Consider the following 26,939-nt stretch of genomic DNA (forward strand, 5'->3'; position numbering starts at 1 on the left):
GCCCTTTGGTGTAAAATGTGTTGCCTAGAAGCTGTTGAAGAAAGGCATACACTGAGGTGCTAACAGATACAAAACAACATTCTGAAGATGGACACGCCATTAAAGATGCTCTGATGCTTTTTTGCAGTGTTTAGAAACTAATAGTTTTTTGTGTGAAGATAAAAGACTTTTTGGTTCTTTTTTTTGTTTGCAGGCATTTACAGGAAACTCCAACACGGAGAGCGTGGTGCGTTACGACCTTCAGCGCGTTATCGTGGCCAGATTTGTGCGATTTGTCCCGTTGGACTGGAGCGAAGAAGGTCGGATAGGCCTGAGGATAGAGATCTATGGCTGCTTGTACTGTGAGTTTACACACACATACACCCACACTCACTATTTCTTATCTCATAACACACACACACACACACACACACACACACACACACACACACACACAATCTTTTCAATCAGTAATTCTTATTTCCATTTATATTCTCCGTGACGTCAGAAAGGCATTGATGCGGCAGTTATCTTGCGTTATTGTTATATGTATTAGGATTTTTGTAGATACATGTAGATTTTACACTGTTTGACTGTTTTCAATATATTTATATACCCTTTCAAGTTTAAGTTCTCAATGTCTGCTAAGGAAAAGCTTAGGAACCTAAGGCAGAAGCCACGCTAAAGTTCAAATAATCTGCAGTTTAAACCACTTCAATCATTATGGAATATGTGTCGTTTCTGGCAAATAAAGTGAATGAGCTCCATGCAATTCTGGGAAATCACAGGGATTATCAAGTATGTAGCTTTATAGTATATGCTTCTATGAGACATGCTCACAGGAGCATATCCCTAATGTTAATGTTACTTTGACTGCCTGAAAGAGTATTGATGCATCGTGGAGGGTATATGTGCTGGGGTCAGAGCGCAGGGTCTGCCATGATACAGTGCCCTTGGAACACTGAGGGTTAAAGGGCATTGCTCAAGGGGACAAGATTGGCAACTTGGCGACACCAAAGATTAAACCCCAAATCAGTAACTTAGAGCCTTAGGCTATGTCCACATTATTAAGTTTTCATTTGAAAACACATCTTTCTCTATCAGACGCTGTTTTCAATCAACAAAAACAAAGCTTTTTTTTAAATGCAGTTTTCGGGTCGCAGTGTGGATTTTGTGTGTAAAGGCTTTCGAAAACCATGACGCATTTTTAGTCGTAGCCGCGACGTTTCAAAGAACCGGAAAATAAATAAACAAAGGTGGAGATGATGCGGGTGAAAGCGTCTTACGTTTTCGTTCAGTGTGGATGAGCGACTAAATGGTAAAAAAAACGAAAAGTGTGGATGCAAAGCGTATTTAAATTCAAATTTACCGGATTAGTATAGACGTAGCCTAAACTACCATCGACCATCGCCAAGGGGGCTAGCATAGCACACAATCCTCATATTGATTGAAGATGGGAAGAAAATGGGCCTTGTGGGCTTGTAAACAGAAGATCTTCTAATCCTGGACATGTTATATATTTCTGTAGACCGGACATTGAGCTGTTCACTTTTTTAAAAGCATTGACTCTTTGCCTTGGCAAGCATCCTGACTACAATGTCAGATGCAGATTTGGGCTCGTCACCTCATTACTGAGAGAGCCTTGTCCATGAAGTCATGCAGAAGTCCAGCATAAACATAAAAGTGCTGACATTCTGGTTTGCTAAATATATGGTACACAGGCAAGTGTAAGTTGGATGCCCAGTATGATGCCATATTTGCTCTGGGGACCTAAAGAAATGCCAGCAGCAAGAGGTACAATGGCTGTAGACAGAACTACAAACTACAGGAGGCATAGCAACAGGACGAGACACAGGTACTGCTAATGCAAAAATGTTAGTTGGTTCACTTGTCATTGTCAAGTGTTAGGAAAAGTAAAATGCAAAACACCCAAAGCTGTTAGTCTAGACATTTTTTTCCCATTAAGTTATGCCTTTATGTGTTCTATATTTCTACAATGGGAAATATTAATAAACGTTGTCTTTTAGCAAAGTTAGAAGTGAAAGTTCTAAGCTACCCCTATACCTCCTATAAGGGTTGAATGTACTGATGTACCAGGAGTTGAAAGAGGTGGTGGGGCAGAGGGTTGGTGATCAATTAATCTCTGAAAGTAGGTAGCTACAGTACATGCCTCTTTTATTCTCTTTTATTCTCTTTTTTTCTTGTTAATCTACACTCGGTCCCCTATAATGACAAAATGATAACAGAATTCTAGAAAGGTCTGTAAATGTTTTAAAACAAAAAGTATTTAGACCCTTGGCTACAACAGTTGAAAATTAGCTCAGGTGCCTCCCATCTTGATTGTTGCAGTGATGTTTCTACACCTTGATTAGAGTCCAGTTGTGCAAAAGTTTATTGATTGTACATGGCACACACCTTTTTATGTAGAGCTTCGAAGCTAACAATGCATATCAGAGCAAAAACCAAGCCATGAGGTAAAAGGATCCGGCTGCAGAACTAGATTGTTGCAAGGCACAGATCTGGGGAAGACTAGGAAAAATTGCCTGCTTAGAGTCAAATATAGAGGTAAACTCCAAGCGTACCTTCATGGGTTTTGAGTAGGAGAGGCTTCCGTCTATCCACTCTGCCAACAAGACCAGATTGGTAGAGGGTTGCAGTGATTGTTGTCCTTCTGGAACTTTGTCCCATCACCACACAGGATCTTTAAAGCTCAGTCAGAGTGACCATCTGGTTCTTGGTCACCTCTCTTACTATGGACTTTTTACATGATTACCTTGTTTGGCGACCGGATCCTGGATGAGTCCTGGTTGTGCCACTCTTCTTCCATTTGGATTTATGGAGGCCACTGTGTTCTTGGGAATCTTCAGTGCAGCAGAATTTTTTCTTGCCCTCACCAGTTCTTGTCTCTCATCTCAGCAACAATTAAGAGAAATAAGAGCCACCTGAGATAATTTTCAAGTGTCCCTGCAAAGGGTCATATGTGCATGTGATATTTCTTCAATTCTGTTTTCACTGTCATTATGAGGTATTGTGTTGATTAAAAATAATAATTTAAGTTGAATGATTGTAGTGTTAAGCTACAACATAATAATAACAAAATAATGAAGGTGCTCTGAATACTTTCTGAATGCACTGTAAATACAGTGATGGGCAAATCCACAGCGTCTTAGTGTCTTAGTTAATTTGGAAGACTTATGCCTGAGTGGAAATTGATCTGTGTGAAAACAAACAACTCACTGCCTACTGTGGCTTCACAGACAGGGGACAGAGGATTTAAACCAAGATTGGTTTGTGTACATTTGGCCAAATTTATGGATATGTAACCAGTGTAGCTCCATTCTGGCAAAACAGACCTTAGTTCCTTTTGTTGTTAACATTGCTAATGGGTATGCTAATTCTACCTACCATCAGACCAGGCTTTTTATTATAAGTGGTACGGCAAACCGCATGTCTTCTTTTAAACGTGTTTCTACCCCCTGAAAAGTTTTCAAGGGGCAAGAGACAGTCTGCTTAAATATTGATATACTGATTATCTCTTTATCTTGGTACCTGTTAGTGGGTGGGCTATATTTATTAGGCATAAAGTGAACAGTGAAGATGATGTGTTAAAAGTAGGAAAAATGGGCGAGCGTAAGGATTTGAGTGAGTGACAAATTGTGATGGCTAGATGACTGGTTTAGAGCAGCTCTTGTGGGATGTTCCTGGACTGCAGTGGTCAGTATCTATTAAAAGTGCTCCAAGGAAGGAACAGTGGTGAACTGGCAACAGGGTCATTGGCGATTAAGGCTCATTGTGGGGAGCAAAGGCTGGCCTGTGTGGTCCAATCCAACAGACGAGCTCCTGTAGCTCAAATTGCTAAATAATGCTGTTGATGTTTGATGGGTAAGAACTGTTTTGGCAGCAAAAGGGGACCAACGCATAATGTTATGCTTGATTCATATTCTTAGTGTACTTGCTGACTATAAAGTTATGCCTGGTGGGTGTAAAAGGTCTAAAACCCTTGGCACACATGGCTTATTTAGCACCATGGATACTATTTTGGAGTTTTTGCCAAGTTGACAAGCATCCCTTCTTAGGGTGTGCCCTAAAAATGCATGTGCCACCATTGTCTATCCAGTAGGACCTAGTTGATGGATTGCAGCTAGCAGCAATAAATTTGACAGGGTACAGAATGGCTGTGACCCTCAAAAAACAGTGGTCCCCAAGTGGGATTCACATTTGCTGCTTGTGCAACTTGCCATATAAAAATGCAAATGTGAATCTCTTTTTCCTCTCTATTTCTCTCCCCTCTCTCAACCTGCTTCCTCAGGGGCCGACGTGATTAACTTTGACGGCCAGGGCGTGATCTCTTACCGCTTCAAGATGAAGAAGATGAAGATTCTGAAAGACGTGATCGCGCTGAAGTTTAAGACGGGTGAGAGCGATGGGGTGATCCTGCATGGTGAGGGGCAGCAGGGTGATTACATCACGCTGGAGCTGAAGAGAGGAAGACTGCTGCTCCAGATAAACCTGGGTATGGGCTTTTACTCATCAACAAAGAAATGATCTGCCACTTCTAATGGTATTAAGGGAAATAGGAGAAGAACATAAATACAAATATTTCTTAATATGCCAGACTTAAAACATTTACTATAAAACTAAGCTGGGATTTATTAAACTGTTTTTCTCATTGTATACAGAAGGTTAATTCATAGAAATCCTGTAATAAGGACCTGTGGACATGGCAGTCTGGAAGCAACCGACTTTTGATTGTTATTTAATGGCATAATGTAAACGGTACATCATATTGTAACGAAACAGGCAGCAACCAGTATGGCTCCATCCTGGGTCACACGTCGGTGAGCAGCGGCAGCCTGCTGGATGATCATCACTGGCACTCGGTGGTGATCGAGCGCCACAGAAGAAACATCAACTTCACCCTTGACCAGAACACACAGCACTTTCGTACCAATGGAGAGTTCGACCACCTCGACCTTGACTATGAGGCAAGGGCTAATGGTTTTTCATTACTACAATATCTAGGTTAGATCAGATGTAGCACTTGATGCTGGAGAAGAAAGGGCTCGGTGCACTTTAATTATTCAAAGGTTATTTTCATTTCAAACCAGGACACACACAAGTATCGTGTTTGCGCAATTGTACTTTCGACTGCGAGATTGAAATCTTAATGCATCCTCCGACCTCCTACACTCTCCTCCTCTTTTCTGTTTTTAACCTTCTCTAATTTGATTGCACTCACGATATCTGATGTGAGTCCAAACCAGTCATGCCATCTGCAAATCTGAATTACTGACTATTTTGCAATACACTGATGCATTAGGGACGTGCATCTCCTGGCTGACACGATTTACATCTTGATGCATAGTCAACAATATGATACATTAAACATACATATAAAGCAGCAATAAGATTAATGACCTATTTCCATCCAATGTGGTCCGATTTCGATTTGATTCAACAGTATATGATTTAATGCAATTCAATATGGTACCGATAGTATTTATTTCTTGGGTTCAAAGATTAAGTAAAACCAGATGTTCTTTTCCTGTTCTGTCTTCATGAAGATGCAGCTCTACCTCTGCCATGTTATTCCATATTTTATGTGATTCTCAGGACACTCCTCGGTCTACATAGTGTTGTGATACGTCATATCTACATATCAGCAGTGGTGCTGAGAGAACGCGCTTGAGAAACAGTTTAGCGAGGAGAAAGACATCTACATGGAAAATCTTCTTCTTCTTTTGGCTGCTACCATTAGGGGTCGTCACAGCGGATCATCCGTCTCCATACCCCTCTGTCCTCTACATCTGCCCCTTTCACATTAACTACCTGCATATCTTCCTTCACCACATCCATGAACCTCCTTTTTGGTCTTCCTCTTTTCCTCCTACCTGGTGGCTCCATCCTCAGCATTCTTTTACCAATTTAATTCATGTCCCTCCTCTGCACATGTCCAAACCATCTCAATCTCGCCTCCCTCACCTTGTCACCAAAACATCCTACATGGGCTGTCCTTTTTCTAATCTTGTCTATCCTCGTCACTCCCAAAAAAAACCCTTAACATCTTCACATCTACATGGAAAATATTGGTCTCGAATTATTAGTCACTTTCTAAATAATGAAAGTAAAGTGCATTTATAAGTAAAAAACCTTTTTGAATCGATGCACACTTTTATGCCGATGCACCAACAAACTGATGAATCTTATCATCACTATGATGCATAGCTACAGTATGTACTCTTTAGTGGAACGTTTAGTGGAAAGTAGTGGAGCTCTCTGATGCTCTAAGCATCCCTGAATAACAATCACAGATCTAAAACATGATCATGTTAAGCTAATGGAGTCCAATTAAAGGTAAATGAGTTCCAGGTTTAATATATAACGCGCAACACATTACTGTTGAAGATCTTGATTCTGATTGGTTGGAAGGTGTTGATTGATGTTGTATACCAGCAGCTCTGGCAGGATTTCCAGCTTCAAGCTTCTACTCAAACACTCATTTTAATATGGTATTGACTTTTACATTAACCACAGTAATTACACAGAGATTTGTATTGGGGTGGACCAATAAATTCGTATAAGGAGACTTTTAACATTTTGTAAGTCTGGAGTTTCGCACTAACCAGAGGTCTGAATGAACAATTAATCAACGCCATTAAATTTGAACCATTTCCAAGTTTTTTTCCAAGATAATTGTCGGTTTGTCTTTTTTCTTGGAGAGATACCAACAAATCTGTCCACATCTTTATGACCTAAAAATGACACAAATGTAGACAAAGAGAACTGATTAATCAACAGATTTTTTAAATGGACACTGGTTAAAAAAAAAAAAAAAAGTACTGAAAAAAAAAAAAACCTTTATTAAAAAAAACAATTGCTGAATCATTCAAATGTGCTAAATAAAATACAGATGAATATTTTTATGATATTAATTCATATGTTAATAATAAATTATAATCAAAGAAAATGGAACAGCTCTCTCAGTGCACTGTGCTCTATCCGTGCAGCTCGCAGTCTCATGTTAAAACAAACAGCACATGTTGTCAGTGATTCGCCTCTAGAGTCCGCTCTCGTAATGACAGCGGGTTCTAAGTGGCTCCAGCAAACGAAAACAACCGGAAAAACTATCCGTATGGATTTTGTCCATGGCCAACAGTTCCATCAATCAACTATTGACCTCTACTCACCAGTGTCTCCAGTTGTTTGCCATGCAATGGGATGCAAAGGTCTTCAGGAAAGGAAAGTGGCTTTCACTCGTCACATTACAGCACAGTGAAATTCTATCTTCGCATATCTCAGCGATTTTAGGTAGCTTGGGGTCAGAGCGCAGAGTCATGATACAGCAAGGCCCAGGAGTGGCATCTTAGCGATGGTGGGCTTGACCTGAGCTTAACTGAGTTTAACTGCTGAGCTTTCTCTTAAAGGCTACTTTTCATGAGCTTGATGTGATTATGAATATGCAGCCTTCTGATCTGGAGTCAGGCGTTCTATCCTTGCACTGTGAGGTCCCAGTCGCAAGGGTGGTTGGCTTTTTTTGCGTATTCTAGTTTTGTGTTTTAACGTATTTGCTAACCAACCTAATAACCAACAAACGTACTAACTAAATTGTCTTATGTATGTTCCACGCCAATAAATGTAACTATAGACCGATTTAAAAGTACAACCTTTTGCTCCTTAATCTATTGTTTCACAATACTTGGCAAATTGCTGTGGTATGAAAGGAGAAAAAACATTTGTAAACATGCTGATCATTGGTAGGAGTAACCCTGCTTTGTGTACAGTTCCAGCTTTACACCCCATTATATTTGATTTCCTAGCCAATATAATAAGGATCGACCTAACGGGAGACATTTTCAGTGCTCTTTGAATATCTCTTTAATATGTTCCAATATGTCAGCTGACTCATGTGTCTTCAGCACTTCGGCATCATATGTATTCTCACATTATTAATATAATTACACTTGAAGCAAACATTTATAACACTCGGTTCTTGCTAATAATATTGCTGCCAATTAAATGACTGTAAATGCAGGGCTATGAACTAGGTGATATTACTCACACACACATACACACACACATATGGTAAAAAAAGAACCTTTAGCATTATTCACACATTTTCTAGTGAGTCTTTTTTTGCACTTGCAGTTGAGTTTTGGAGGAATGCCGTACTCGGGCAAACTCATCTCGGGAGGCAGGAGGAATTTCAAAGGCTGCATAGAGAGCATCAACTATAATGGCGAAAACATCACCGACCTGGCTAGAAGAAAGAAAGTGGACACATCCAGCTTTGTGAGTACCAAATCTTTCCGCAGGCGTCCTGCACTATTGTATTTTGCTTAGAGTGGTGCTCAAAAGCGGGGGAGTGGTGGCTCCAGCGGTTAAGGCGCTGGGTTGCCTATCGGAAGGTCTGGGGTTCGAGCCCCGGTATCGCCAGGCTGCCACTCTTGGGCCCTTGAGCAAGGCCCTTAACCCTCTATGCTCCGGGGGTCCCTTACGAGGGAAATATCAAGGTCCGTGACGTCGGAGTAACGTGGGGCCGCCTTCCCGTGGGCTCACCACCTGCAGGAGGGACCGTAGGGGACGGTGCTGTGAGGATTGGGCAGCAGTCGAAGGCGGGGGCCTGCTTAGACTGCTGCCCCTGCGAAAATGAATGAATGGTGCTCAAAAGCTTCTGAACCTTTTTGAATTTGTGCCTGTATATGGTCTAGCACAGCTCATTGAAGAGTATATTTGAGATTCATACAGGGGAAACATACAGATGTTTGAAGAGGGCATGCATTTTCTTTTTCTTTTGTTTTTTTATGATCAATTTTCTCGCGATCTCGACATCATTTTCTCGCCATAACAAAAGTTGCTTTCTTGTGATCTGGACAAAACAAAGGTTGTTTTCTAGCATTCACAATTTTCTCGTGACCTTGACGTAACAGATACTGTTTCCTCCTGATAAGTATTTCTGACACCAATGCGTGCTTGAGGGAATTAGGAACAAAAGTCTTATTAACCAGAAAACAATATGTTATGTCGAGATCAGGAGAGATTTAGTCAGGAGTCATGATCACAAATTTTTTTTTTTTATAATGAATAAGAAAATATTATATATAATGAAAAGAATATTATAATGCGTTCACTTCCAAATAGAAGAAAAGTCACATTTCTTTAAAATTTTTATTTGTCAAAATCTCTTTATTGCAAAATAACTCAAGTTTGGAATCTCAATGGATCTTTTTTTTTTTTTTTTATGAATTTTTTATTTATCTTAAAACATCACACAACATGATGAACTCTGTTTTCTCAGATCGTTTACATTTGTTTTTTTCCCCCAAACAATTTCACAAAGTCATTTTTTTTTTATATGCAATACAAGCACTGCATTTGCACAATAGAGATGTTTTACCGAATGGGACTCATCTAAACCTCCTACACACTGTTTCTACCCTCGAGCTTGCCTTGCTTATTGTCTCTCCAGTCTACAACATAACAAAGTGTGATTATAATTCAATATCTACACTCGTTTGATGGTTTGATGCTTGTTTGTTATTATCGTCTTGGTACCTCGTGATGTATAGCTTTTATAATTTTCCCCCTCTCCTCCTCCACAGCGCAATTTGACATTCTCTTGCGTGGAATCTCACACCTTCCCTGTGTCCTTCAACACAACGAGTTTCCTGCAGCTGCCAGGTAGAAGAGAGAACAACATGCTGTCGGTGAGCTTCCAGTTTCGCACGTGGAGCTCTAATGGCCTGCTCGTGTTCAGCGCACTGGCTGACGGCATGCTGGAGCTCACGCTGAGAAACGGCAAAGTCACCGTACACCTCGGCATCACGCAGCAGAAGAATTCGAGTGTGGACATGACGTCAGGTACAGATGATTTTTTTTGTGCAATCTGGGAGCTTGAAGAGACGATTTAGCTTTTCACATATATATTTTATTTAATATAATATTATATAATATAATATAATACAATATATATATGAAATTTGTACCCAGAAAGCTGGGGTTAGAACACAGGGTCAGCCATGACACAGGGCCCCAGCGCAGAGAGGGTTAAGGGCACAAAATTGACTCGAACTGCAGACCCTCTTTTACCCATTGAACTACCATTTTGCTGTATTTTCTGAGAAAATGTTGTCCTCAGGAGAAGCAATGGTTTGAGGCTCTTTATGAAAGCAGGTGAAACATGCTGAGAGTGTACAAACACTTATAAAAAACAGTCAATTGTGTTGCTCGAATATGGTTCCCATCCCACTAGACCATCAAATGATTTTTTGATAATCATCTATTAAATTATCAACCAGAAGTTGTCTGGGATGGTTGAGGGAATATAAATATTTGAAGTGTTGATTTGGCATCTCGATTCCACAGATCTCAATCCGATCAAGCTTCTGTGGGATGTGTGTGTGTATATATATATATATATATATATATATATATATATATATATATATATATATATATATATATATATATATATATATAGGGGCAAAAAAGTATTTAGTCAGCCATCAATTGTGCCAAAATTCTCCCACTTAAAAAGTTGAAAGAGGCCTGTAATTTTCATCATAGGTACACTTCAACTATACAGACAAAATGAGAAAAAGAAATCCAGAAAATCACATTGTCAGATTTTTAAAGAATTTATTTGCAAATTATGGTGGAAAATAAGTATTTGGTCAATAGCAAAAGTTCATCTAAATACTTTGTTATAGACCCTTTGTTGGCAATGACAGAGATCAAACGTTTTCTGTAAGTCTCCACAAGGTTTTTACACACTGTTGCTGGTAGTTTGGCCCATTCTTCCATGCAGATCTCCTCTAGAGCAATGATGTTTTGGGGCTGTCTCTGGGCAACACGGATTTTCAACTTCCTCCAAAGATTTTCTATGGGGTTGAGATCTGGAGACTGGCTAGGCCACTCCAGGACCTTGAAATGCTTCTTACGAAGCCATTACTTTGTTGCCTGGGCGGTGTGTTTGGGATCGTCATCATGCTGAAAGACCCTGCCACGTTTCATCTTCAATGCCCTTGCTGATGGAAGCAGGTTTTCACTCAAAATCTCACGATACATGGCCCCATTCATTCTTTCCTTTACACGGATCAGTCGTCCTGGTCCCTTTGCAAAAAAACAGCCCCAAAGCATGATGTTTCCACCCCCATGCTTCACAGTAGGTATGGTGTTCTTTGATGCAACTCAGCATTCTTTCTAATCCAAACACGACAAGTTGAGTTTTTATCAAAAAGTTCTATTTTGGTTTCATCTGACCATATACCATTCTCCCAATCCTCTTCTGGATCATCCAAATGATCTCTAGCAAACTTCAGACGGGCCCGGACATGTACTGGCTTAAGCAGGGGGACACATCTGGCACTGCAGGATTTAGTGTGCAGGCGTAGCGTGTTAAAAAAAATAATAAAGCTGATGCAGTACACAGTGAAATGAAACAACGTTTCTTCAGAACCCTGGTGCTTCATTAAACAACATAAAGCTACAACACACAACATAAAGCTACATAACAGAACACAGAGTAAGGACTAAGTGTCCTTGCCACATAAAGTGCATCGTGTGCAACCTAGTGCAAACAGTGCCGAAAAAAACCCTATGCAGCAATAGTATATACTTTTGTTTTTGCCTTGCGTACACTTGACTTTATTTATTCTGTATATTTCGGGGATGTTTGTTGTGTGTTTCAAGGTCAGTGGCGTTTCCTGGGACGCAACTGAGCGAAACATATACTGTATTAGTTTACCCAGGGCTTCATCACATATTGATTCGCTGGTATAACTGAAACCATTTCCTTCTGTAATAAATGGAGCCCTCAGGCTTTTGGGTAGGCTTTGTTCTTTTGATGGTAAATATTTGGTTCTCTGAACATCTCACAGCCCAGGTCATTTCCTGAACCTGTTGAGAATCACTATGCTGCATTATAATTAGACAGTACAATGTTTAGGTAGTGTAGCCTACAGCAATCTTTCAGACTGTAATTCTGTTTTTGTGCCAGGTTTGAAACACACTGTTGTGTGCACGTGTGACAGGAAGTGGCATTTTAAATGGAACAATTGGTTTTCAATTTCAGTTTGGTTTTTTTTGTTTGTTTTTTTGTTTACCCAATGCTCTATAACACATTGATTCCTATGTGCAGCTGAAAGTATTTTCTCTCCTTATTTAATGAAGCCCTCCAATTTTTGGCTTAGATGGTGTTTGGTTGCAGAAGTCTGAATGTATACAATAGGCTCCGTGTGCTTTTCTTCTGCTGAGGTGAACCAAATTGGCATTTTTAATTGCAAAAAATAATAATTTGATTTGATCTCAATTTGTGCTGCTTCTCTATTTCAAATGAAACATTAACTTTTAATACCTTGTGCAATTTTCTGTAAATTTCTTATGCAAACATTTCAAATTCATCAAAATCCAAAAATGTACCATATCAGTAACCTGCCATTTAAAAATCAGTGTTAATATTAATTAATGATTAGAAAATGTTCAAAATAGCAGTCTCACTCTGTAAGCAACCTTGACTGCAGGTTACTATGGTTACAGTACTTGTATCTTTCAGCCAATCAGAATTGAGTATATACAGTATAAACCTGACCAGGTATGATATTATGACCTTATAACATTATGACTGGTAAATGAATAACACTGATTATCTCCTCAACATGGCACCTGTTAGTGGGTGGGAAATATTAGGTAGCAAGTGAACATTTGGTCCTCAAAGTTGATGTGTTAAAAGCAGGAGAAATGAGCAAGCGTCAGGATTTAAACGAGTTTGACGAGGGGGCCAAATTGTGACGACTGGGTCAGAGGAACAGTGGTTAACCGGCGACAGGTTTAAATTGCTTGAAAAGTTATTACTGTTAATTCTGTTCATGCTTGACAGGTCAGGACTGTTCTGGCAGCAAAAGTGGACATACACTCACATTTAGAGATCAGGAGTGTGTGTATGTATGTGTATATATATATATATATATATATATATATATATATATATATATATATATATATATATATATATATATATATATATAATATAAATGAATGCCAGAAAAAGGGCAGTGGATATGAATAGTGGATGATGATAGGTCAACAACTCGATTTGAGCTGTTATTCAATGATCTAATCCCAGTAAAGTGATGAGTTGTTGTACAGTCTGGCTGCTGTTACAAAACAACCTGCTGCACCACTCAGATCAAGGGTTTTTTTTATATGTCTGGTTGAGAATTGTCCAGTTAGAAGCCCAAGAATACAAATCTGTAGTAATATAAATATAAATAAAAACAAATGCTGAATAAATAATCTTTGCAATGAATTGGATAATGTGTGGCACAATCCAAATTTTTGTATGGGGTTTTTTGTTTGTTGTTTGTTTTTTGTTAACCAAAATGCTCCAACATTTTAAAGTTTGTTAAAAAAAATTAAATAAATAAGAAGGGCTCTCTCTCCACACATATTGGGCAAAATATGTGCTCTCTGTACTTGATCTGAAACTAATCAGATGCTCCTACTGGAATATACAGGTGCATTTAAATAAATTATTAAAAAAAAGGTCCCCCGTCAGGGAACAAACCCCAGCCATTAGGGTTGCACAAGCCTTAGTACCGGTCCCAAGCCCGGATAAATGGGGAGGGTTGCGTTAGGAAGGGCATCCAGCGTAAAAACATGTGCGGGAGAAGCCGAAGGAAAGTGTAGTTCTACAATATCATTAAAAAGTTGATTTATTTTAGTAATTTAATACAAAACGTGGAACTTGTACATTTTATAGATTCATCACACACAGACTGATATATTTGTAGTGTTTATTTATTTGAATTTTGATGATTATGGCTTACAGCAAATGAAAACCCAAAATCCAGTATCTCAGAAAATCAGAATATTGTGAAAAAGTTTTATATATCGGAGACTCGTGGTGTCACACTCTAATCACCTCATTAAATCCAAACACCTGCAAAGGTTTCCTGACCCTCTAAATGGTGTCTCAGTCTGGTTCAGGGTACACAATCATGGGGGAAGACTGCTGACTTGACAGATGTCCAGAAGATGATCATTGACACCCTGCACATGTAGGGTAAGACACAAAAGGTCACCGCTAAAAAAACTGCTGTTCACAGAATGCCGTATCCAAGCACATTCATGGAAAGTTGAATAGAAGAAAAAAATGTGGTCGAAAAAGGTGAAACGAAGCCATTCAAGAATTTGGGGGAATTCAGAGTGCACTGCAGCTGGAGTCGGTGCTTCAAGAGCCTCCACACACAGACGTATCCATGAGCTACAACTGACGCATTCCTTGTGTCAAGCCACTTCTGAACCAGAGACAACGTCAGTGGTGTCTTACCTGGGCAAAGTACAAAAAGGACTGGACTGTTGCTCAGTGGGCCAAAGTCATCTTTTTAGATTAAAAACATTTTTTGCATTTCATTTGGAAATCAAGGTGCCAGAGTCTGGAAGAAGAGAAGAGAGGCACAGAATCCAAGTTGCTTGAGGTCCAGTGTAAAGTTTGCACAGTGGTGGTTTGGGGAGTCCTGTCATCTACTGGGGTTGGTCCACTGTGTTTTATCAGGGCTAAGGTCAGCACAGCCATCTACCAGGAAGTTTTAGAGCACTTCATGCTTCCCTCTGCTGACCAGCTTTATGGAGATGCTGATTTCATTTTCCAGCAGGATTTGGCACCTGCCCACACTGCCAAAAGCACCAAAAGTTGGTTAATTGACCATGGTGTTGGCGTACTTGACTGGCCAACAAACTCACCAGACTTGAACCTCATCAGAGAATCTATGGGGTATTGTCAAAAGGAAAATGAGAAACAAGAGACCAAAAAAAATGCAGATGAACTGAAGGCCACTGTCAAAAAATAAATCAACTTTTAAATGATATTATAATTCATTGAGATGCTCCTGTATATTTTTGTCCGATAAAAAAAAGTGATCTGCATCACTGGCGTGTTAATTTTAGAGACCTAACTTGACACGATCATTCGTATAGCGTCACCCGCTAACTGATTTCTCCCCACTTTTGCACCTTCGCTGCTAACAAGCTCACACATCATTTTCTCTAGTATTCCCATTTCGGTGCCTTTCACCCACACAAGTCTTGAAGGAAACCGATTTTCGAAACACATTAGCACCTGGAAATGTCTCCACAATTCTTTTTCTGAAAGCGGACACGATCGACACAAGGGATTAACAATTTTTTAACAACTGAGACAACGTTTGAGAGGGTTCACACACGTTACATTTAATAGTACGCAGCTTTTTTTATAAAACAGCGTGAAAAGAGGTGTGGGAGGATCATATAGAATGTCTACGTGCTACACAGAACTGACAAAAGAACATTTATTTTTGTGTGATATTTATCAGTGTCTGAGAAATATTCCTTATACAGATGAATGCTGCAGGCACACAACACTTTTCCTTCCATTGACTGGAAACTGGGAGAGAGAGAAAGAGAGAGAGAGAGAGAGAGAGAGAGAGAGAGAGAGAGAGAGAGAGAGAGAGAGAGAGAGAGAGAGAGAGAGAGAGAGAAAGCAGAAATGAGAGACAGAAAGAGAGACAGAGAGAAGTAAATAAAAAGGGCAAGGGAGAAAAGAGAGGAACAGTAAGAAGGGCAGGGCAAAAAAGAAAGAGGGAGACAGAGAGTGAGAGTAAAAGGATGAAGAAAGGCAGAGAGAGAGAAGAAAAGGATAGAATGAAAGAGAAATAGTAAAGAAGGGCAGGAAGGGGGGAGAGAGAGAGAGAGAGAGAGAGAGAGAGAGAGAGAGAGAGAGAGAGAGAGAGAGAGAGAGAAAAGGACAGGATGGAAGGAAAAAGAAATAGTAAGAAGGGCAGGAAGGAGAGAGAGAAAGAGAAAGAAAGTAAGAAAGGCAGAGCAGACTACGTAACTGTTTCTTTAAACTCCGCAATAAGAGACTGGGCTCACACACACACACACACACACACACACACACACACACACACACACACACACACACACACACACCTTTTTTTTTTTTTTAAGGTATTGTTACAATGTCATAGTCTTGTGTATCATTAAATGTTGATTGCACGTGGTCACTTTGTGTAGTCCTGTGTGTCAGTTTGTATCAGTTAGTTTTGTGTCATCATGTCGCAAGTTCTGTTGGTTTATGTGGCACCTCGATCCTGGAGGAACGTCGTTTCGTACTTCACTGTATTTGCTTCAAATGACAATAAAGCCACTTTATCTTGCGCATGGTGTCTGCTGATCACCTGACCCTTTGCCTGACCTTGTTCTCGACTAACGAATTGCATTTTGGATTTGGGAAGTGGAAGCTCAGTGGTTAATATGTTGGACTTCTGCTCAGAAGGTCGTGAATTCAAATCCCAGCACCACCAAGCCACCACTGCTGGGCCCTTAAACAAGGCCCTTAACCCTGAACTGCTCAGGTGTATGAATGAGATAACCGTAAGTCGCTTTGGATAAGAGCATATACTGAATGTCAGAAATGTAAAGGGTTGGCTTCTATTCGTTTTTAAACCTTCCTGCATTCGCTTCGCTCTGAACACCCATTATATGGCATAAGACCAGTACTGAGCGGATCATTTTTTATTCATACCTCAGGACCCCTACCTCACACCATTCAGTAAATCTTTTTGGCAGAACAGTGAATCCGTGGATGCCAAGAACATAACGTAACGTTTTTCCCTGTGTGTTCTACTTCCTGCATTCATCGGTTTGAATTATTCACCGGAAGCCTGGAGGATCCTTTGTGTTCTTTTAACACCAAACGACACTATGCATCACGGCGACATTTCTGTTCAGGAATCGGATTCACGAATTGAATTGTTGTTTTTCCGTAGTGTTCGCAGCAGAGCCTTTAACACCGGCTTTACAGTGGCTCACCTACGTGCTTCTGGAGTAGAGCAGATAGCACAGGCAAAGCTTTTGATCGACAGAATCGAAGTGTGTAAAATGAAGTGGAAAGACTTCTAAGACTTTGAGGTGTTCTTATTGACTGAAGATGTGTGATTGACTTTATTAGGGCACACAGAAGTTTCGGTTACAAACAAATAAACCTGAACCCCATTTGTTTTACAAGAAACGTGTTCAGAAATCCATAAATTGGACTGTTGAGATTTACATGTGCAGTATTTCACAAAAGTAGATCTTCTCAAGGGACAATACTATAGAAATGAAACTTGGATATATATTAGAGTAGTCAATGTGCAGCTTGTATAGCAGTATAGATTTACTGTCCTCACAATTATTGTCAAAATAGTTGCCAACAAATTGAGTACACCCTAAGTGAACATGTCAAAACTAAGATGGAAGATGGTGGAGACCCTCCAACAGCCTGTAGTAGCCAGTGCAGTCTTCTTTATAGCAGTATGCTGGAGAGGAAGCATCAGAGCTGGAGATGCTTGGTGGAAAAATTGATCGACTGATCTATCAACTGGGTATTCATTCTCCCAGAATGTCACCTGCATCTGCTAAGCTTAAGAGTTCAAATGCAAACTTTTTCCAAAAACCCAAACTTTCTCCTTGGCCTATTGGTTTGTTTCTACAGATGCTTGGTGTGTACAGTTTTATCAACTTCTCATCCAAACATCTATCCATCCATCCTCTATTGATGCATCATCATACAAAACACATTTACACTATCTATCTATCTATCTATCTATCTATCTATCTATCTATCTATCTATCTATCTATCTATCTATCTATCTATCTATCTATCTATCTGTCTGTCTGTCTGTCTGTCTGTCTGTCTGTCTGTCTGTCTGTCTAAAAATAATGCTAGTTATACATTTTAACAGAAATATCTAAATGCCACTTTTTCATTATATAAATCACAACTGTTTACAACTGTGTGTGAAGTGTGCAGTAGTGCAGACTAAAAAATCAGTTTCTTAATGAAATCATGGTTTAATTTGTTTCTACTCAAACCAATAACTTACTCAGTAAAGAACCATCAGGGTTTAACTAAGACAGTGGACATTTCATTGGAAAATGCAAGAGTAATGGAGTTTATCTGCACTGTGTAGTTTTAAGTCTCTTGGTTTAAACGTTATTTGTTCTCAGTAGTTTGCATTCCAAAGTTCTGATCCTAAAGGTATGTTTTTTTTCCCTTCCATTCCATGGGTTATTGGATTTCATGATATTGAAAGGTGCAACTCTACATTTCCCCCCCCAAGTCTTAATTGAAGTTAAAAAAAATGACACTATGAAGTGTACTATCTAGTCTCATACACTCAATATCATGAGCAGATCACATTACAGATCTCATAACCTTTATACTATGATCATTCATTTAAAAAGCTTACTGATTTTTTTGTTCTTTTTTTTTTTTTTTTCCATTTTCATTCTTTTTGAAGATCGTGCCCTTAGCTGAGCACGATCTTCAAAAAGAATGAGAATGAAAAAAAAAAAAAGCATAAAGAATGAGATAGGGACAAAAAAGCATACAATAAAAGAGTGGCAGAGATGGATGGATGGAAGGATAGATGGATAAATGAGCGAGGAGACTGAATGCTATGTATCACTACCAATATTAGACACATTTCCAAACTCTAATAGTGTGGCAGGGGTTGGGAAATAGATTGCATCCTGTCTAAAGAGAGAGAGAGAGAGAGAGAGAGAGAGAGAGAGAGAGAGGGAGGAAGGCAAAGGCAATTACTCAATCTTCTTTTACAGTAGGTGGCAGTGGCAAAGTGGTCACCAAGAAGCTTTAGTGAGTTAATGTTCTTTCAGAATTTTTTTATTGTAACTTAAATTCAAATGGAAAGTGCTGTTTTTGATTATGTTCTGGTGTTTTAGGATTGAATAACTCGAATAAGCGACTATCACTTAAAGCCGTCAAATGAGTTTAGAATCCTTTCAGATCTCAGTCAAAGGACCCTGTAATTGGATGCTTATCAACCCATTGACCTACATGACAAAATTAGAGAGACTGAGCTGAGCGCTTTCTGGTTCTTATCACTGTTACAGGTTCGGAGCTGAATGATGGAGAGTGGCATGAGGTTCGTTTCATGGCCAAGGAAAACTTTGCCATGCTGACTATGGATGGGGATGAAGCTTCAGCTGTGAGGACCAACACACCCTTTCAGATCACAACCGGAGGAACGTACCACTTCGGAGGTGGGTCATTAAGTGAGACTTATGGAAAATGGAAATGGGGTATTCATTTTGCTGAAGTGGATGAAGAAAAAATCTAATTATTCCATGGTAGTTTGACAGCTAGCTAGTTGTTTTATTAAATTATAAAATAAATCAATACATTCATATGAAGAAGCAAAAGAAAAAACGTGGGCCACTTTGAATAAATCCTTTAAAAATATAGTAAAGAAACCTACAAAACAGAAATGTGAAAATGAGATATACATTTTCTTAAAACAGTTCTTCATTTTGGAAAATTGTTTCTACTGTTCCTTTGGGTAATGGTTTTATTTTTTGTTTTGATCTCCACCCTCTGTCCTGTCTTTGGTTTGTTACCTGATTGTGTTCAATTCTTCCGTGTTAGTTTATTATTTGTTTCTTTATTTATACCCTGGTTTGTGTTCCTGTGCCAGGATGTGCTGTTGCCTAAGCAATCACAAGTAAGCAAAGTACGTAGGTAGCAGTGGTGGACAAAGTACACAGACCATGTACTTGAGTAAAAGTAAATATACACTCAGTAAAATATTACTCCAGTAAAAGTAAAAGTGTTCCCTAAACTTTCTCTCGAGTAAAAGTACAAATGTTTTTGCTTTCAAATTCAAGTTCAAGTTTTTCTTTCTATAGCAATTTTTACACTGGACACAATTGTCGCAAAGCAGCTTTACAAAACTTAAGAATGAAAGTGAATGATTCTTGTATTTATCCCTGATGAGCAGCCTGGGGCGACTGTAGCACGAACAAACTACCTAGATGAAAAAGGAAGAAACCTTGAGAGGAACCAGACTCAAAAGGGAACACATCCTCAACTGGGTGATATGAAGGGTGTGATTATAAATCTTAAAACAATACAAAACACTGGAGAGTGAGAACTAACATGAGCACCGGAGTGTGTGATTATGAGTAATGTCTTATACAGTTAGTTGACTTTGTGGAACCAGGAGCTACATTTGGAACATTTGAGATCATCAGAGATCCTTCAATAACTCCGCAATGAATAGATTAGATTCAACTTTATTGTCATTACACATGTACAAGTACAAGGCAACGAAATGCAGTTTGGGTCTAACCAGAGTGCAATAACAGCAAGTGCAGGATATACAGTGTTACATGATTTACATAAGTTTAATTATATACAATGCCAGAGCCTATAAACAATTGTAAAGGTCCAATGCCCAAACTCTACATTATGTGTAATCCAAATGGCACTGGTACGTCTCTAGATGGTTCAGGATGTTTGCAGGGTCGGCATCTACTTTAGTATGCAAAGTGCTATGATTTATTGTGGTTATAATGTTCCTATTATCATTCAAGTCAATACTACTTACCGTATTTTTCGGACTATAAGCCGCTACATTATTCCCACGTTTTGAACCCCGCGGCTTAAACAACGAATCGGCTTATTTATGGATTTTTCCTGGGTTTTTCCCGGTTTTACAAACTTCAAGCCAAAAAACTGAACCCCATAACATTAGACTAATGAAATTTCAGAACGGAAACGAAAAAAACGCACTTCACCTGTGTTCTGAGCTGCACGGCATCAGGAGAAAAGCTTTCACCGGTGTTGATTTTTAGATAAAAGATAAACTCCCGAGAGAAATAGTTGTGAAAGGAAGGAGAAAGACAGTGAACAATGACTTTCTTGGTAGGCTACTGTTTAGATACAAGCCGCTGTAGCGCGTTGAGTCTGGGTGAAGGGAGAGCTCGCTAACTCCAGTTGCAAATGAAATCATATAAGCACAGACAGGTTTCCAAAACTCATGCTTTTTTATTTTTCTTGGCAACAGCGTTTACGGGAAAATAATGAGCACATAATCCTCCTGCTGTTCCCAAAATGGCGCTCTGCTCTTAAAGGAGCCACAACATATTTTACCAGTTACACCGTGTAACAGACACTGTCTTTCAGTAAAGCCTGTGTAAAGTTCATTAGTTTCAATGTAGACTTGCGGCTTATACACAAGGTGCGGCTTATTTATGTTAAAAATAAAATTTTTTGTAAAATTCAGTGGGTGCTGCTTAAGGGTGCACTTTATAGTCCCGAAATTACGGTACTCTTAACACACCAATCTAATAATTGAATTATATTATTGAGTCAAACACTAATTGATATCTATTAAAATGATCATAAGCCCAAAACTTTTTCATCTACTTCAAAATAATCACACAAATTAGGCCACAGATGTTGTGGCAAGTCGGAGTCAGGAGTTTCTTCCATCATTTATTCCTTTCAAAATCACCAGATTTGAAAACTGCTCCCCAGTAAAAGTCTCCCTAAAAGGAAATACTTCAGTAATATACAGATACGTGAAAAAGCTACTTAAGTACTGCAATGAATTACATTTACTTCATTACTATCCACCGCTGCTTGGAAATTTCTCTCAAAAAATGTGTATGTTTTGACCATAGACAGTGAGGACTTACCTATTTATAAACGCCTGCCCGTAGAATGTTTCACTACTGCTTTACAAGCTGGTGATGCGGTCATAATTATCAATCAATAATCCCCCCCTTTGCGTCACTGTTATTTTAACTCCATGCCGATCTATCCTTGCGCTGTAATTTGTTTACGACTGATTTTTCCTTTCCTGAAAATGGAACGAGCTCTATTTGTCCTTTAAGGGAATGTAGGCGTAATTATATCACTCACATTTACTGTTAGCTCAAGCTTTCTGATAAAGGTAGCAGGGTTACATGGTCTGTAAGAAGCAAACAGCAGCTCGGTGGGAAATTCTGATTGCCGCAGGTAATTTTTAGAAATGCTGGTTGTAGGATAAATGTATATTTGGATTTATGGCATTTGGGAGATGGATTTATTCAGTGTGATCTACAAATAGGTTTGAGGTCTCTGTCAATTAATGCATTCTGATAATGGTTCATTAGGCCACAAAATAAAAATACCGTCAGACTAAAACTCTGTTGGGAGTAAAAAATATATAAAAATGTATTACCCACATGGAGATATAGTTTCTTAAATGTCAGTTGAACAGACCCAGAAATCCAGACGTCTAATAGAATTGGACTTGGTTGAAGATGCAGTGTGGTGCAGTATAGGATAAGAAGGATGGTATAAGGTTAAGAGGCAGAGGAGTGTCTGTGTTTTAAATCTGCAGCTACAGTGGAGCAAATGGAGGTGGACTTAACTAAGGGGTGATGTGGGGAATAAATGATAGTATCTATAGGAACTCTTAGCAGAGCAGTCTAAAGTGAGTGTAGCTAAGCAATAAGCAATATGTTGAAACAAATTGTGCTTACACACCGCTGCTCCCCAGTACCAGCAGCATTCATGCAGCCCCAGACCATGGTGTTACCACCACCATGCTTGGCTGTAGCAAAACACTATTTTTTTGATACTCCTCACCAAGGATCTTATCTCAGTCTCATCAGACCACAGGGCATGGTTTCAGTAATTCATGCTCCTAAAAAGCTTCAGCTTGTCTGCAGGCTTTCTTGTGATCAAGCTTTAGAAGCAGCTTCCTTGAAGACAGCTAGGCAAACCGACTTGTTGCAGTGTGCGGCGTACGGTTTGAGCACCGATAAGCTGACCTTCCGCTTCTGCAACCTTTAAAGCAATGCTGCAGCACTCATGCATCTGTTTCTTGAAGCAGCTTTTGCACCTGTTTCACAGCACGAGGACTTAACTTCTTTAATGGACCCTTGCAAGGCATGTTTCGAGTGGAACCTCTGTTTGTCCCTGGCCACTGTACTGTTTCAGGGTGTTAACAAGCTTCTTATAGACTAGGCATCTTTGTGGAGCAAACAATTCTAATTCTCAAATCTTTAGAGTTCTTTGCCATGAGGTGCCTTGAACATCTAGTGGTCAGTATAAAAGAATTGTATTTAAAGCATCAAATTTTAACTGCTTTAATACAAGATGCACACATTAGTATGGTCCTGTCAAGCAGACAAAAATATGAACATGATAAAAAGGACATGTGGTTTTGCACAAGCTGAACACTGACTACTCTAATATATATCCAAGTTTCATTTCTATAGTTTTGCCCTTTGTGAAGACATTCTAAAATGATTGCTGTAATGTAAGAGGTATACTGACTTTTGTGAGAAATGGTATATGTGACAAATACATGCTGTCTATTTAACCTGGATTATTATCTTTTGTGCAATTGTGCAAGAATTTCCAAAAAAACTATTCCCGTAATTTCCAGACTATTAAGGGAACCATCCCCAGCCACTCTTAGTGCCGGTCCCAAGCCCGGATAAATTGGGGAGGGTTGCGTTAGGAAGGGCATCCAGCGTAAAACATGTGCCAAATCAAACGTGCGGAGGATCCGCTGTGGCGACCCCTAACGGGAGAAGCCGAAAAGAAAGTTTATTAAGGGCACCCAAATATAATCCGCACCCACTGAAACTAATAAACTTTACACAGGCTTTAATGAAAGACAGTGTCTGTTACCTGGCTTGTATCTAAACAGTAGCCTACCAAGAAAGTCATTGTTTACTGTCTTCCTCCTTCCTTTCACAACTATTCCTCTCGAGAGTTTTTCTTTTGGCATCATCGTGCGTTTAAAAAATCACCATCGGTGAAGCTTTTCTCCCGATGCCGAGCAGCTCAGAACACAAGTGAAGTGCGTTTTTTTATGCCCGGTTGTTTTCAGCGTGATGAATGATTCGCTTTTCCTGTAGACAGTCCGAGTGAGCGGCAGGTCAAGAGTCAGAGGAACATCATCCATATTCATGATGTGGTGCGGCCCGATTCAGTGGGAGCGCATCTGATTTAATATAAAGAGTTTCATTGGTTCACCTGAACCCGTTCCGCAATTTCATTGGTCTAAGGTTATGGGTCTCAGTTTTTTGGCAGCAGGAAGCTTGTGAAACCGGGAAAAAATCCATATATTAGCCGCTTCGTTGTTTAAGCCGCAGGGTTCCAAGCTTGTGAAAAAAGTAGCGGCTTATAGTCCGGAAAATACATTGTTGAAATGATTCAAAGCTTGATAAATGAAAGCACTGACTTTTGTCCTTGATCCTTCAATTCTATAGTGTACTAATCTTGAACCAATATTCCCGAATGCATTTTCACACTCGGACCATGCCTGTAGTTTATAGCGGTATTTAGCATGAAAATGTCCACAGCAGCTCTCCATCGTGCTCTGTGCCCTTGCGTGACCAGCGGTGTAACCACATCTCACATAGCGGTAAAGAAGAGAACCAAATCAAGGCTATAACACGGACATTTAAGCGTCCAAGTAAAGGCAGAAGTGACGAGAATTCTAATCAGGTGTATATAAAAAGCGAAGAATGCAGCTTTATCTGTCACAAACACCTGTTTCTGTTTCACACTGCGAAGTAATCACGAGCATACTGATAAGGTGAGCGTCCAAACTGCAGGGACTCAGACAAGACAACCGCAGTGTATTTTAATATGCTGCTTTTTATTCTTACCCTGCCGGCCAACGCATGATGAAATTAGCCAGAAAAAACAAACCGAAAGAAGAGTCTGGAAATATAACAGCATTGTGTGCTGAAATGAACATGGTGCAGGAATGGATACAATAGGGTTTTATTACAGAGGAGGACACGTTGCATTACACAACTTTTCATTAGCAGCTCACTGAGAAATCTGTGATGATGTACAGTACTTGCTGTCACTGAAGCTCTGATTGGATAGAGCTGTAGATAAGATTAAATATATATATTTAATTAAATGCGATGGTTAGTGTCAATTAATTAGTCTCTTAACACCAACAGACACTAAATACACTACAAAATGGCCTTGCTAGAACACCATGGCTAAATATACAAGCAAAAGTATTTGGACACCTGACCTTTTCAGCAATATGTGATTCTTCCCCGAACTGTTTCCACAAAATTGAAGAGGATGCCTTTAGATGCTTTAGCATAAAATTTTCCGCTGAAGATCTTAAATTGAGCTCTGAATTCTAAAATCCTCTAAAACACGTGAATCCTTTGGAATAAATTGGAATGCTGACTGTATTAGAATTGGAAGGAACTCCTCACTCTACATCATTTACTTGTCCTTGTGGCTGAATGAGCACAAATCCGATGATCGAGCAGGCATAGCATTATGGCTGGTGAAGTAAATTGATTATCTCTCCATCATGGCACCTGTTAGTGAGTGGGATATATTAGGCAGCGAGTAAATATTTTTTTTCTCAAAGTTGATGTGCTAGAAGCAGGAAAAATGGGCAAGTTAAAGTAAGTGCGCGAGTTTGACAAGAGCCAAATTGTGAGGTCTACACCAGCGGTCCCCAACAATTTTTGCGCCACGGACGGGTTTAATGTCAGACAATATTTTCACGGACCGGCCTTTAAGGTGTGGCGGATAAATACAACAAAATAAAATGATACGAGCGGCATAAAATATGGTATTTTCTAAATATAATAATAAACGTGAACCCACTGTGTTGTTTTTTTGTTCATTTTGCTCACTTGGGGGTTTCACTTTAGCGGTAATGTATTATGTGTTAGCAGCCGGAGCAGCCCCTTTAGGAAGGTAGCGGATGGAGGTAAGACATGTGACAGAGGCAAACATCAGGCCAAGCATCAAGAGTGAGTCATAGACAGATGTGGAGAAGAGAATCCAGTAAATATCCAGAATAAAACATCATTTAGAATCTGATAATAAATAAAACGGAAAATAATGTAAGTTATGTATTCTTTCTGTGCGGCCCGGTAACAATTGACCCACAGATCCGGTGCCGGTCCGTAGCCCAGGTGTTTGGGACCACTGGTCTCGACGACTGGGTCAAAGCATCTCCAAAAAGGGGACTAACACAATATTAGGCAGGTGGTCATAATGTTATTTAGATAGATAGATAGATAGATAGATAGATAGATAGATAGATAGATAGATAGATAGATAGATAGATAGATAGATAGATAGATAGATAGATAGATAGATAGATAGATAGATAGTTTGAGACTCAGAATGCCTTTGTGCAATATCGTCTGATTTCTTTCTAAAACCATCGAAAATCATCGTGAGCAGTTGGTCGGATTTAAACGTTCCTCCAGAAATTTGTAATGAATTAAAGGAAATATTTGCTTTCATCAAATTTCTAATCTAAATCTAAGATTGGAAAGGGATAAGAATCCACATGCAGCATGCAAGCTGAAACAGATGCTTTGAAAATGTTATGGATGCCATGTAAATGTGACCATGTGTTTGTGTGCAGGTTATTTCCTGCAGACCCAGGCGTCTCCGTCGCAGCGCTCGTTCCAAGGTTGCATGCAGCTCATCCAGGTGGACGATCAGCTAGCTGACCTGGTGGCTGTGGAGCAGGGCATGCTGGGAGCTTTTGAAAATGTCAGCTTGGACACGTGCGCCATCATCGACAGGTCTGAACGCTACCCTCTATCCTCAACACTGCTGCTTACACACTTATACCAATACTTGTTAGTAATAAAACCTTAGCATAATTGTGTATGGACCAAAGTTTCTGGGCACCTGCTACTTTTTTGTCCATGTACAGAAAGGTAAAAAATAATGAACATAAGGTTTTTAAGTATAATACTACAATGAGTCATTAAAAGATATCCTCTGTGTTTTGCCAACGAATCTCTGCATACAGGTGCAATAACGACCATTTATTCCAAAAGATACTGCCTCCTTCATTCCTTTGATGATAGAAAACACTGTCAGTCACGTGGCTCTTAAATCTCCCAGTTGGTATATAATTGGTTTGAGATCTGATGCCTTTGAAGCCAAAAGTGTACGTTTTGCATTGTTTTCATCCACATCAAGCCAATTAGTGAGCCCTTGTTCCTCATGGATGAAAGAAACCTTGTTGGTCACGATAGATATATGATCTGTTAGAAGAACTTTGCATTCATTGGCAGTGAAGCCCTCTGAGACTTAAGTGGACTCCAGAAAGAAAAAGGAATT

General features: G+C 39.5%; 1 protein-coding gene across 1 annotated transcript in view; it reads left to right on the plus strand.

Moving 5' to 3' along the window:
• The window catches only part of LOC310719980 (contactin-associated protein-like 2), a 132,483-nt gene that overhangs the window by 60,084 nt on the left and 45,460 nt on the right, over window positions 1–26,939 (plus strand). Inside the window, exons 4-10 of the mRNA XM_083530207.1 lie at window positions 194–341; window positions 4,289–4,492; window positions 4,780–4,964; window positions 8,125–8,268; window positions 9,579–9,837; window positions 18,914–19,063; window positions 26,230–26,392. Of these exons, the coding sequence (XP_083386333.1) occupies window positions 194–341; window positions 4,289–4,492; window positions 4,780–4,964; window positions 8,125–8,268; window positions 9,579–9,837; window positions 18,914–19,063; window positions 26,230–26,392 (1,253 nt within the window). The remainder of the gene's footprint in view (window positions 1–193; window positions 342–4,288; window positions 4,493–4,779; window positions 4,965–8,124; window positions 8,269–9,578; window positions 9,838–18,913; window positions 19,064–26,229; window positions 26,393–26,939) is intronic.

Source organism: Silurus aristotelis, assembly GCF_946808225.1.
Source record: "Silurus aristotelis genome assembly, chromosome: 25".
In the NCBI taxonomy this organism is placed as follows: Eukaryota; Metazoa; Chordata; class Actinopteri; order Siluriformes; family Siluridae; genus Silurus; species Silurus aristotelis.